Source organism: Lithobates pipiens, unplaced genomic scaffold (genome assembly GCF_037356315.1).
Source record: "Lithobates pipiens isolate NorthernLeopardFrog02 unplaced genomic scaffold, aLitPip1_a1.2 Scaffold_3, whole genome shotgun sequence".
Classification (NCBI taxonomy): domain Eukaryota; kingdom Metazoa; phylum Chordata; class Amphibia; order Anura; family Ranidae; genus Lithobates; species Lithobates pipiens.
This window is the reverse complement of record NW_027507790.1, coordinates 182,956,642-182,971,095: the sequence shown is the minus strand read 5'-3', so window position 1 is coordinate 182,971,095 and position 14,454 is coordinate 182,956,642. Positions and strand designations below refer to the sequence as shown.

Genomic DNA, 14,454 nt, shown 5'->3' with positions numbered 1-14,454 from the left:
GTTTACATTCCTTGTAATAGGAATAAAAGTAATCAAATTTTTTTTTGTGTCAAACTAAAAAAATAAATGTAAAATTAACAATAATAAAAAAGAATTAAGTGCCCCTGTGCCCGTGAGCTCGTACGCAGAAGCGAACGCATACGTAAGTCCCGCCCACATATGAAAACGGTGTGCAAACCACACGTGAGGTATCACCGCGAACGTTACAGGAGCAAGAGCAATAATTCTAGCCCTCGACCTCCTCTGTAACGCAAAACATGTAACCAGTAAAAAATTTTAAAGCGTCGCCTATGGGGATTTTTAAATTCCAAAGTTTGTCGCCTTTCCAACGAGCGTGTGCAATTATAAAGCGTGACATGTTGGGTTCTATTTACTCGGCATATCTTCATCTATCACATTATCAAAAAAATTGGGCTAACTTTGCTTGATATTTTTTTTTTTTGTAAGCATGAAACAGTTTTTTTCTGAAAAAGTGTTCGAAAAATTGATGCGCAAATACCGTGCGAGATATAAAGTTGCAACAACCGCCATTGTATTCTCTAGGGTCTTTGCTAAAAAATATATAATGTTTGGGGGTTCTATGTAATTTTCTAGCAAAAAAATTATGAATTTTACATGTAGGAGAGAAATGTCAGAATTGGCCTGGATGCAAAGTGGTTAAGAAAAATAAAAAGTAATTTAGAAATTGGTAACCGTAATAGGTCTCAAAGTTGGGACAAGGCCATGTTTACCACAATGTAACATGGTCAGGTAAATTCCCCGTGTTTTTTTTTATTTTTATTTTTTATTTTTTTTAGCAGCAATGAGAAACAAAATAATTTTAAACATATTTTGCACCCAATGATGTTTAACTTGTGTTTTGGATAATAAAATCAAAGAATTTTTAAAAATTAAGAGCTCTGGTATACACAGTGTGGAGCAGTTTCAGGTAGAGGAAGATGGATACATAATTTTCAATTGCTTTTTATAGAGTGATTAATCTATATTCAAATAGATTTCCATAACATTTAATTCATATAACGATATGATGTACACAATACCCCAATGCATTTCAACCTTGGAAAAAATATATTGGTCTTCTTCAGGGGGGTTCTTTTCACATTTCTGCGAGTATATTTGCCCCCCCCCCCACGCACACACAGTAGAGGGGACACCTTTGGTGGGAAAGCGCGCGCCTAAAAATAATGGAAAGCTATTCATTTATTTAACCACTTCAATACCAGGCACTTAAACACCTTCCTGCCCAGACCAATTTTGAGCTTTCAGCGCTGTCACATTTTGAATGACAATTGCGCGGTCATGCTACACTGTACCCAAATTAAATTTTTATCATTTTTTTCCCCACAAATAGAGCTTTCTTTTGGTGGTATTTGATCACCTCTACGGTTTTTATTTTTTGCGCTACAAATAAAAAAAAATACCGAAAATTTGGGAAAAAAAATGTTTCTTTTTGTTTGTTTCAAAACTTTGTAAATAAGTACGTTTTCTCCTTCACTGATGGGCAATGATGGGGCTACACTGATAAGGCGCCAATGATTTGGCACCAATGAAGTGATACTGATGAGGTGGCATTGATGGGCACTGATAGGTGGCACTGATAGGTGGCACTGATAGGTGGCACAAATTGGCACTGATAGGTGGCACAAATTGGCACTGATAGCTGGCACGGATTGGCATGGATGGGCAGCACAGATGGGCATGGGTTGGCACTGATAGGCGGCACGGATGGGCACTGATAGGCGGCACGGATGGGCACTGATAGGCGGCACAGGTGGGCAATCATAGGTGGCACAGGTGGGCACTCATAGGCGGCATTGGTGTTATACTGTACTAATGGATGCCAATCAGTGCCAAACAATAATGCATGCCAATCAGTGATGCCCATTGTGGGCACTGATTGGCATCCATTGTGGGCACTGATTGGCATCCATTGTGGGCACTGGCATCCATTGTGGCACTGACTGGCATCCCTGGTGGTCTAGGGAGGATTACCTTTTAGCTGGGCATCCTTGGTGGTCTGGTGGCGTCCCTGGTGGTCCAGTGTGGGCATCCTCGGGGGGGGGGGGGGGGGGCTGTGCTGATAATCGATCAACACAGACCCCTCCTGTCAGAGGAGCAGCCGATCGGCTCTCCTCTACACACGTCTGACAGACGCAAGTGAGGAAAAGCCGATCACCGGCTCTTCCTATTTACACTGTGATCAGCCGTGATTGGACACGGCTGATCACGTGGTAAAGAGTCTCCGTTGGAGACTCTTTACCGAGATCATAGTTGCCGGGTATCAGACTGACACCCCGCAACAACGATCGCCGCGATGCGTGCCCCCCGGGGGCGCGCAGCGGCTCATAATCCTGATCACGTCATATGACGTCCGATCAGGATTATGCAACCACTTTGCCACCGTCAATTGCCTATAGGGCGGGCGGCAAGTGGTTAAAGAGGAAGTAAACCCTGATGAGTTTTGATTCCCTGCAAAGGTAAAGCATAATGGACTACTATGCATCGCATAGTAGTCCATTATTCGTCACTTACCTGACACAGGAGCCAGCGATGTCGCCGCTGTTCCCTGTAGTCCGGAGCATCCATCTTCTCGGTGGGTATCGCTGCTCCGCCCCTGTCATTTGGCGAAGCCGCGATGACGTCACTCCTGCACATGCGCACGGGAGCCGCCACTCGCGGCATATCGCCGTTGACCTCGGCGCGCTCAGTGCGCCTGCGCACCGCTGTCTACGGTGCATGCGCCGTAGACAGCGGTGCCTGTCTTTTGCCAAATATCTCCTAAACCGTGTAGGTTTAGGAGATATTTCTTGGACCTACAAGTAAGCCTTAATCTAGGTCAAAGTTGGTTGTAAGGCTCGGTTCACACAGGGGGCGATGCAAGGCGACACGACTTGCCGCGCCGCGACCTGCAGCGACCTCAGCGGCGACTTGCAAATGACTTCTGTATAGAAGTCAATGTAAGTCGCCCGAGGTCGCCCAAAAGTAGTACAGGAACCTTTTTTCTAAGTTGGAGCGACTCGAGTCGCTCCTCTCAGAACGGTTCCGTAGTACAGAACGGGGTCGACTTGTCAGGTCGCGGCACGGCAAGTCGTGTCGCCTCGCATCGCCCCCTGTGTGAACCGAGCCTAAGGGTTTACAACCACTTTAAAATGATTGTATATGCATTACATACTAGGATTAGGGGAGAGGGTAGACTTGAAAAATTCTTTGAATATGTACATATCTGTATGGGAGTTTATCATTTTTTTTTTTTTTTTTTTTTAATATATTTTAAATTTAGTTTATGTCTAACTTAGTTGTATTTATGTATACTTAAATATAAATAAATTGTATTTCAAATTGTTATTGGGGTTAAAAAAATAAAACCTTTTCAAACAATTTTGAAAAGTTTTTTTTTGTTTTTTTTTGTTTTTGTTTTCCCCCACGGGGAATTTACTTGACCTTCCAATTTGTTAATGGGGCATGCAGCTAGCTCAGATTCCTCATGCACCCCCCCCCCCCCCTCTTTCCCTACAGTGTAACACCCCATCTTCTTTTAACACTGTAAACATCTAGGAACTGAGAAGGCCAATGGCTGGAGTTTTGGGAGAAGAACGTCCCATTCTTGCCTGATAAATTTTAACTGCTCAACAGTCCTGGGTTGTCTTTGTTGTGTTTTACGTTTCAAGATGCTCTACATATTTTCAATTGGTGAAAGGTCACAGATGAGGGTGTTTTGCTGATGCATTAGGAAATAATTGCACCCTGCATGTTTGCTAAAGAGCAGCATGTTTTGCCTGTGGTTTGGGAATGTGCGCCAGTAGGCACAAATTTTTGACCCACACATGATTAAACCCAGCCTTACGCAATGCTACTATTGTATTAGTCATGACGCTAAAGGTGTGTGTTTTTTTTTGGTTGTTTTTATTGAACCTTTTCTCTCTTCTTTTTAGAAATGAAGACTTAAAACAGATGTTGGAAAGCAGCAAAGATTCATCCAAACTGGAGGCGATGAAAAGAATTATCGGGGTATGGCTCTTTTTCACTTCATTCGTATGGATTTGAACCCTGTGAATGTGTGAACATTATGCTGATTAACCACTTCAGCCCCATAAGTTTGCCTGAGCCGCCCTACAACTACGGCGTTTTGCACAGGAGAGCCGATCTATACGGCGACTGGTCGGCAAGCAGTGAAAGTGGTTGTAAAGTCAGAAGGTATTTTTATCTTTATGGATTATATGCATGAAGATAAATAACCTCCTGTGTGCAACGGCCCCCCTCAGCCCCCCAATACTTACCTGAGCCCATCTCAATCCATTAATGTGGCAGGAGTGTCTTGGCTACCCAGAACTCTCCCTCCTCATTGGCTGAGATTGCAGTGCAGCTTCATTGGCTCTTGCTGCTGTCAATCTAAGTCAGTTAGCCAGCGAGTAGAGAGAGGGGGCGGGACTGAACTGCAGATCTGTGCCTGAATGGACACACAGAGCCTCGGCTCAGGTGCCCCATAGCAAGCTGCTTACTGTGGGGCCACTCAGCAGGAGGGAGGGGCCAGGAGTGCTAGAAAGTGACTTGAGAACAGGAGGATCTTGGCTGCTCTGTGCAAAGCTGCTGCACAGAGCAGGTAAGTATAACATGTTTGTTGTTTTTACATAAAAAAATAAATAAAAAAAATTAGACTTTTAGTATCACTTTGAACGATTGTTTAACCTCTCTGACGGTAATCTCGAGTGTGGCTCAGGGTAGATTTTCAGTACCAAAAGTGGTAACCTTGAGTAACACTCGGGATCGCATCTGAGTATCCTGGTACAGTTACTTACCTTGTCCCCAGGATCCTGCAATGTCCTCCTGCTGTGTCTGCGGGCTGTGTCTCCGGTCAATGTATCACAGCGCTAATCTCTGTTCCCTGCGAGCATTGCGACGCATGGGGACGGAGAAGGGTGCCAAATTCAAAAAGTGAAACATACACAAATAGATACAATACACTGTAATCCTACAGATTACATTACTGTATCAAATTTCACATCCCTTTTTGTCCCTAGTAGTTTCTCCAGTGTCCTCCATGCAGTTTTATATTATAAATACTGTTCTTTCTGCCTGAAAACTGGAGATTGTCCATAGCAACCAAAACTGTCCCTTTACATCAAAAGCGGTTTTAGACCAGCTAGAAAACAGCGATTAATAAATTAGAATCACTCGCAGAATTGAGCGATGGCGATTTGTGGGGAAGTTCGTCATCAAACACTGAAAGTAATGACAGTGACAATTCTGCAACTGAGCAAATTTCTGTTTTTGATTGCATTATTGAATATTTTTTATTTGTTTATAGTTATTTATTATTTTATGATTTCATGTTTCAAACTTTTTCATACCCGGGCTGTTTAATAGACTCTTATTTGAACAGATTTAAGTGTGTTATTACTAAGAATTACAGGCCTACAATATAAAATGCCAAATTACTATGCAAAACAATTCTACTGCTTTGAGCATCAAAAATCTGAAATAATCATACCACCAGGGAGGTTAAATGCCATTTTCCACTTTATCACTTTTTTCCCCCCCACTAAGTTTCCTGTTTTTATTCTCTTTTGGCAAAAGCAAGGGAAATGCTTATCATGATTCTTTTCTATATGGTTTGCACTTCTAAACGAATTAAGCACTTTCTGTAGTCTCAATCAATTAGGTCAGCCTATAATAACATGAGAAACTTGTGTTCTGGGATTCTATGGCGGACATTTTATAGAGCGATATGGTGACATGACCTAAATGATTACGATGATCCACCTAACCTTGAGTAGGTCCCTCTTTTGCCACCAAAACAGCTCTGACCTGTCGCACTAGACTTCTGAAGGTATGCTGTGGTATCTGGCACGAGCGGTCAGTAGCAAATCATTTAAATCCTGTAAATTGGTGATCAATGTATTGTGTACTGTGTACATAACAAAGCTATGATAATACCACCAGTGCTATTTACCAAAAAACAAACAAAAAAACAAAAGTTAATTACTTCCAGTGCTTTTATACTCTTAATAAAATAATCAAATTAATCAGATTAATAAACCCAATATTAGTGACAATTCCAAAAAATAAAAAACATTTCCAAAATATAAATTTGCTATATAACATTAGATGCAGAATGCTCTGTACACATACCAGGTATCTTAGGGGTATAAATATGACGAGGGAACAGGAACCCAGCTTCCTGATGATGCAAATGGGATTGTGAAACACGTAGAGGCTGCTGGGACTTAGTACAACGTGGACGCTGGTAGCAAGGAACCGAGGCTTGGAACACGTAATATAGAGGAAACCCATAAGGAAACACATGTTGGTCTAAGTGTACCCTGCATACATTGCTAGATAAGCTTAATGTCCGCTCATTGACACCGCAACATATGAGTGCAATCTGGTTTTAATCATTTTTTTAAATAAGTTCAGAAATACTACACCATGATGGTTGTACATGTTTTCTTATGAGCTTGACTATCCAGTGGGTTACTATTTGGAGAGTGATCATTTCTAATGAGTTGTTATCTGTTTAATGAACCAAAGGCAAGCTTCTATTGGTATCTAGTGAGTGGCCATTTCGCAAGGTGGTGGTGGCACAAAGGGTGAATTTTGCTGTGGATGCAGGAATCACACATGAGAAAATAGAAGCAGCTGATTGTTCACAAAAAATCTCATTTATTTTGGACTGTAATGAAGGAACTGCATCTAATTTTATATAACAAATGTATATTTTGGAACCGATTTATTTTTTGAATTGTCACTAATGTTGTTGGGTTGATTAATTTGATTCTTTTATTCAGAGTATAAGCGCACTGGAAGTAATTAACATACCTTTATGCAATATATATTTTGGGCACCGTTATCTTTTTTTTCTTTCTGTGTACATAACAAAGCTATGAATTCTTTAGCATGTGTTGCTAGCTCTTTGTACCTAATTTCTGGTGGATTACAAAGAACACGGCCCTCTCTCCTCTTCTCTTCTCCCTCCTTGTGCACATTCAGAGAATACAACAGGTTATCTGCTTACACGATTTCTGGCAGAATTAATAGTCGTGTTAATCAAACATATTTAAAGTGGATGTAAAACACGGTTAATGAAATTTGAGCTGGGAATATATCTGCAGTGGTTTATCTCTCTTCAAATCCCTAAGTCCAGTAGCTTTGTCCTGCTCCATTCACCTGTTATCAGCATGATACAAAAAGATTAGCTGAGAGTTGGTCTATTCACAGCACAGCACAGGGGGGTGTGTGCCTTTTCTCCAATCAGCTGTCTCTCAGTGTATGGGAAGAAGCCACACCCACAGGTTAGTCAGGAAGTTAAAAACAGGACGTGCCATTTCTAAACAGTATATAAAGCTGACGACAGCAGATATACATGTAAAACCAATGTAGGAGGATTTGTTTCATCTGTGTATTGTCTGAGGCTGTTCACTTCACTGGGTATATGTGAGGGTTTACATCAACTTTAACAAAGCACTTTCAGTGCTATATTTACTAGTCAAGAAGAGGGCAAAAAGGAAGTTCATTGCTAAACTTGAAAGTCAGGGATTTCTAACAGCCTAGAAATGATATGTTTCTATTTCAGGCTTCCAAGAATCTGCTCTCCATAGTAAGTAGAACCTAATTTACATGGGTGCTAGTAGGCATACTGCGTAAATGAAACCTTTTTGCCTACATCCACTGTAAACTGCATGGCAGCTTATGAAGGTGAATGCAGGCCCAGTGACATGTTAAAATTTGCAGGGGTGAGGTGGACGCAGGCACAAAAATTAAATGTCACATTTGTGAAGTATGAGTTCCAGCACCCATTTTGGGAGAGGAGTTATTATTTCAGGGCCTCTGTTACCTTTAACCTGTTGCTGGTCGCCCACCACCAAATGACGGTGGGACGGTGCGGCTCTCGTTCTGGGTGGACGTCATATGACGGTGCCCAGAAGGGCTGATCTTGCGGGCCCGTGGGGTTGCGCAGTGCGGTGATCAGGGTTGCGCCGTGAAGTGATCGTAATCACGCCGTAGGACACGGTGCTGCTCTTTAACCATGTGATCGGCTATGTTCAATCACAGCCAGTCACATGTAAATAAGGAAGTGCCATGAATCGGCTCTCCTTGCCTCACACTGACAGTGTGTGTGGTTAGGAGTGACGATCAGCGGCATCTCTTTGCAGGGGAGACCTGGGCTGGTAATCGGGGCACTTATCGTCAGTGCCCTGATTACAGGAAAGCCCTAGCAGTGCCTGTAAGTGCCCATAAGGGATTCCAGTCAGTGCAGTTATTCATTGTTCATCAGTGCTGACCATCAATGCCCATCATTGCGGCATATTGGTGCCTCCTTATCAGTGCACATCAGTGAAGGAGAAAACTTTTTGTAAAAAAACAAAAACAAAAACATTAAAATCCCAGCAGTGATTTTATGCCATCAAAATCAATCTCGATTTGTGTGAGGAAAAAGATAAAAAATGTATTTGGGTACAGTGTTGCATGACCGCGAAATTGTCATTCAAAGTGTGAAGGCTGAAAAATGGCCTGGGCAGGAAGGGGGTGAAAGTGCCCTGCATTGAGTTGGTTAAAGATGACTTTCTCCACAATGTTGGCAGCTACAAAGGTAAATAGGAACTCATTTTAAGATGCTTTTAATGTGCGTTCAAATATGTAAGTGATTTGATGTTTAGACTTTGAGCACAGGTTCACTTTAATGGCAGCCCTTTTAGCTGCTTACCCTTTACTGTTGCACTTCTCTGTTAAGAGAAATTACTGGCATTAGGGGTGTGAGGGACCACTGCTCTCTGACTCCTTTCTCGTGTTGCTGCCTAGAGGTCGACCGATATGGGTTTTTCTCTGGCTGATGCCGATATTTAGAAATCATGGCGGCCGATAGCCGATATATGATGCCGATTTTTTTGGGCCGATATGTTAGGCCGATTTTATTTAATTTATTTTTAATCCCCCTTGATCTAACGCACCTTTCCCACTGGGGCGTTTTAAGGCGCTTTTGGGCTAAAAATAGCGCCTGTAAAGTGCCTGTAAAATGGCTCCCCTGCAGTCTGTGTGAAAGACAGAGTGCTTTCACACTGAGGCGATGCGCTGGCAGGATCTTAAAAAAAAGTCCTGCAAGCAGCACGTTTGGAGTGGTGTATACCACTCCTGCCCATTGATATGAATGGGCACCACTGCCGAAGCGCATGCAATGCGATTTGGCAGCGGTGCTTCATGGGCGCATTTAACCTCTTCCTTGGCCGCTAGCTGGGTTATATGTGCCCCACTAGCAGCCAAATAGCACCGCTAAAATGATGGTAAAGAGCCGCTAAAACTTGCGTTTTACCATCAACGCCTGCCCGCTCCAGTGTGAAAGCGGCCTTCATAAGTGATAGAGAAAATTTCTAACATTTAAACATTTATTAAACAAAACAAACCTCCAATCAGTTTACTTGTATGTATGATTTAGATAAAAAAAAAAAAAAATAATAAAAAAAAATATATATATATATTAAATAAAAACAGGTAGTCAAAACTTTTGGACAAAAAAAAAAATGGGCTAACTTTACTGTTTATATTTTATTTTTATTTTTTAAATGGTGTATTTTTTTCCCAAAAAAATGCATTTGAAAGACCTCTGTGCAAATGCCGTGTGACATAAAATATTGCAACAACCGCTATTTTATTCCCTAGGATCTCTGCTAAAAATATATATATCATTTTTGGGGGGTCTAAGTGATTTTCTGGCAGAAAATACAGGATTTTTACTTGTAAGCAACAAGTGTCAGAAAAGATTTAGTCTTTAAATGGTTAAACTGAGAACTTCTACACACAGAGATGACTTCATTCATTCAAGTGTAAACATTGTATCATTTAGTTCTTTTCTTGGCAGCCTGCCCAGAGAGGAGGAAAGGGTTTCCATGACGACTCGGTCAACTTAGACTGACTTCTATACAGAAGTCATTTTGAAAGTCCCGCTAGTTCTAAATCGGCTTTTTATCAGCACAAATCGGCCAATGCCGATTATTAAAAAAACCGCAAATATCGGCCGATATATCGGCCGGCCGATATATCGGTCGACCTCTATTGCTGTCCACCCTCCCCCTCTCTCTCCCGGAGCTGGATTAAGAGAACACAAACACTTGGATGTCTGTGCCCACTCCCTCCATGTACTTGCATAAATGAGGAAGTAGGAAAGTTGGCAGAAATAAGTGGTTGTACAGAAATGAGGGAGTTGTGATCTAGAGAGGAAAAACGCAGCCTATTGTGTGATGCAGTAAGGCAGTGCGTGATTGGATATGAGGTTTTCTCTATAGTCACATGATGCTACATGAAGATGGGGCTAAGATGCATCTTTTGAAATTTTTGAAGAGCAGGTTCAAGGCTGTCACAGACTAGGTAAGTGAGAGATAAGAGCCTTGGGATGGCTTGGGCAGAAAATAAATTCTGTATTAGCCTTTAAGGTCTGTTTGGGGTGGCAGGTTTGTGTTGTAGCAGATGTTTCCAAACACACCCACAATGTGCTTATTGTTTTGCTCACAAACAAGAAGCCTGATGTCTCAGAGCATCAGTACTTGGACATACCCAACTTAACCAAAATTGGTATTTTACAAAGTACTTTCCTAACCTAACTCATGTATTTTCACTGCAGGCAAGGCAACAGGGTTCACTTTAATGCTCCTCTGGCCAGTACCATTTACTAATTCCTTTTTAATCCCATGACTCTGTTTAACTTTTTTTTATGAGTATTGTGGGAAATATTAATTTTACCTTCCTTTCTGGTTAACAATTAAAGGCACCTTCATGCATCGTGCAAGTGGTGTGAATGGGCTCTAAAAGAGTAACCTCTTTTGTTGTGAAGCAATTCCCTAAGAAATGATCAATGTGAATTTCTGCCTTGGGTACTGATAATGAATGGGAAAGAAATTTTCATTTTTGACCAGCTGATGCGTTTGCTGTGCTGTGAGGAAAGCTGCAATGTCTGCATTGCTTTAGAAGTGATTAACCCTTTAGGCTTGGTTCACACTGCCGCGACTTGGGATCCGACTTGTGAGACCCGAAGTCGCGTGCCATATGAGAGCCGTCTTGGCACTACTGAAGCTTCTCCAACTTTGGACAAGTCCATCAGACTTGTGCCTCAAAGTAGTACTCAAGTCGCCAGGAAGTCTCTTGGCAAAGTCTCACCGCAAGTCGTGCGACTTTCAGGGTGTGGCAGTGTGAACCAAGCCTTAGGAGCCTCTCACTAAAAGTTATTTTTGTTGCAGAGGATGCCTAAAATCTGACTTTAATCTTAAGCAGACTTCTGGGAAAATTAGTAATTCAATCACACAAGCAGGAAATTACGTTTTCTGGAGGCATTCCATACACCAACTTTGTACAGAATGCCTGCAGGTAGCCATATTGCTTTTTACAGAAAAATTACAGCACTGTCGATTAAACGGGAAGGGTAATTTTTTTTTTTTTTATAACATTCAAATAAAATATGGCTTGCATAGCAATTATATATGCTATATTTTTTTATTTGCTAATTTCCCACTCAAGTGGAGTTACCCTGAAAAGAAGTTACTAATGTATGAATTTTTGTTTTTTAGATGATTTCAAATGGTAAAAATGCCTCTGAGCTGTTTCCTGCTGTTGTTAAAAATGTCGCCAGCAAAAATCTTGAGGTAAGCAAAATGTCATTTTCTTATATGCAGCACTTTGGAGAAAGGTTCAGTAATGAGGAATCGCAGCAGAGTTTCACTTTATTTATGCAACTTCTTTTCTGTGACATTCTAATCAGGAAAAATGTCATCAACATAAAGGTTTAATGCACACAGGACATTTTTGCAGCTGCTGTTAGGGGCGTCTGACGTTTTTTGTTTTTATTTTTTTTTAATTGCTTCTGAATGCCCCTCCATGTTAGCCTATGTGTCCATGCACACGCAAATTGTCAGAGGCATAAGAGTTTAGGGGCAGTAGAAAAAAGACAGCCTGTACGTTCAGGAGCAGAGGCTGTTGAGCTGTAAAAACGTCTGACATTGCTAAAAGCTGCTAAACAGCTTTGAGCTGTGTCACGCGTTTTTTTTTTTTAACATGTCAAAGCCAATGATTTAAATTGAAGTCGGATCATGATAAACCGAATTGCAGTACGACTTGGGCACTGAGGATCTTGAAGAGGAACCCCACGCCAGAATGAAAAAACAGTGTGGCTAAAAGTGCATTAACGCCAATACAAAAAGCTACTAAAAGCATGTTTTTACAGCTGCTTTTTCCTGGCTTTGGTAGTGGCGTTGGAGCTTGTTTTTTCTAACGCCCTGTGTACTTGAGCCCAAAGGCCTACTTAATTCCTTTTTTATAATCCACACTCTTGGTAGATTTGCTTAGTACTACTTGCAGAATAGGCTGGGTTATCAGATGAGTTTGATTTAATCCTGTGGTTAAGATGAGGGTTTTGAGCTTCTCGCTAGTAAAGTTTTACTAATGTTGTTAAGCTGGCTATAAGAGAATGCAGGCCTTTAATGGAACATAGGTTAAATAAAAAGTGAAACAGTAAGTGGTTTATATCAAAGTTTGCAAATTATCATACGTTGCGTAGAAAAAATGATACTGAAATTATTTAAAACTTTTTTCCAGTCAGTGATTGCATATCAGGAAGAGGTATAATCTCAGTTTGCATAGGCATTGAAGAGATGTTTTTATTAACATTTTATAAAGCTCTAGCATGTTCCACAGCACTGTCCATCAGATATTACAGGGGTACAATTCTGAATAAACATGCACAGAAAAAAGGTGCAAGAAAGCTTACAATTAAAGTGGTGCAGGAGTTATATATAGAAAAGGCATAGCAGAAGTCACTTAAATAATCGATGTCTGTCACCAAGTGACCAGAGGTGATGGGCATTGGTTAGTGAATTTACAAGTGAATTATCCACGTTAGGACATGCATGCAGTACTGAAGTAGCAGCCAGAATCTATTTGTTGATTTCAAATTAAAACATTATAACTGGTAATATGCGCCACTTAATACTAATTACATTTAAGTCCATATAACATAGATGTCAGAGAGTAGTGCCCTTGCACCAGCTTCATTGTGATAAGAGCCACACGGCACCACTGCGGTATAGGCAAATCTTCTTACCAGAGGAAATGGACCCTCATATTCTAGAGTGGTCAATCACACCTTGTAATGATCAAAGAATGAGCCTCTGCCCAAAAAAACTGCTCTCCACAGCTCATGGGCAACACCAGATAAAGAATCAAAAACCGTGTCCCTGGAAAGACCTGATGCAAGCACGCTGAATACTGCAGCCATTTTGGAATTTGATTGAGATACGCGTTGTAAACAGTCTTCTTGTGAGTGAGCGTTTTTTAATTAATAAAGGGACCATTACGTTTTAAAGAATTCTACACTATGGGATCCTTTATTTTTATGCTTTTGTGAAGTCATTGACAACCAGCTTGGAGGAAGTTACCTTATTTAGTTGCCAACCACTATTGGATGGTTTATGGTTGTCCGTATTAAACACCGTTTTTGATGCTTTATCTGGATGAGCTGTGGGGAGCATTTCCTCGGGCAGAGGCTCATTCTTTGATCATTACAAGGCATGATCGTCCACTCTATAATAAGAGGGTCCGTTTTGCCTGGTTGATCTGTTAATCACACTTTAGCTGGTGTGGGGTCTCTATTCTCTGTCATATGGATTTTTATACATTTAGTATTAAGCGCTGCATATTGACAGTTATGTTTGTTAATGAATGACTAAGGTAATGAGGGGATATATATATATATATATATATATATATATATATATATATATATATATATATATATATATATATATATATATATATATATATATATATATATAATTAATTATCGTTTTGGTGGAATGTTTTTAATTCGTTAAAATTGAAGTGTTGGAAGTTCAGTGAAATGTAAGGCAATGAGACGACAACTCCCAGTAAACTGAGTTTTATTAAGTCGTTAGTCTATTTGGAAGCTAGTGAAGATGATGACCAAGAAAGAGGGGTAGAAGGCAAGTAAAACTTTCAGTTGTATTCAAAATATTGGAAATTTGTTAGTGAAGACCAGAGCTAAAGTTGTTGCTTCAGTGAAGATTAACTATGAATGTTTAGGCTATTATTATTGCTATCATACAGGACTTATATAGTGCCAGTTGTTTGTGCAGCAGTTTGTGAAATGGAAGTAGTCAGTATGGTAACTGCATATTTTAATTTAAGTGTTAGCGGGCCCTGCTTTTTAGAGCTTACAATTAACATTAGCAATGTGTATTTTGTAACTTGTAAAAGTCAGTAATAACTCGCACTTTCTGAACCTGTTCACACTTTAGATTGGCTTATGTATTGAGAAAAGTTTTGTTTTGTTTTTTTAGCAAAAGAGGAATATTCATTTAGACCCCTTTTACACCGAGGGATTTTTGTAGGCGCTATAGCGTTAAAAAATAGCGCCCGCCCCTCAAACAGCTGCACCTTTTCCTCCAGTGTGAAAGCCCT

The 14,454-nt window shown here is 40.7% G+C and overlaps 1 protein-coding gene across 2 annotated transcripts in view; it reads left to right on the top strand.

The window, feature by feature from the left end:
• AP3B1 (adaptor related protein complex 3 subunit beta 1) overlaps positions 1 to 14,454 on the top strand; it is a 588,663-nt gene that overhangs the window by 102,666 nt on the left and 471,543 nt on the right. For both annotated transcript variants that reach the window (XM_077462589.1, XM_077462588.1), the window contains exons 2-3: positions 3,933 to 4,008; positions 11,550 to 11,624. In XM_077462589.1, coding sequence (XP_077318715.1) covers positions 3,933 to 4,008; positions 11,550 to 11,624 — 151 coding nt within the window. The remainder of the gene's footprint in view (positions 1 to 3,932; positions 4,009 to 11,549; positions 11,625 to 14,454) is intronic.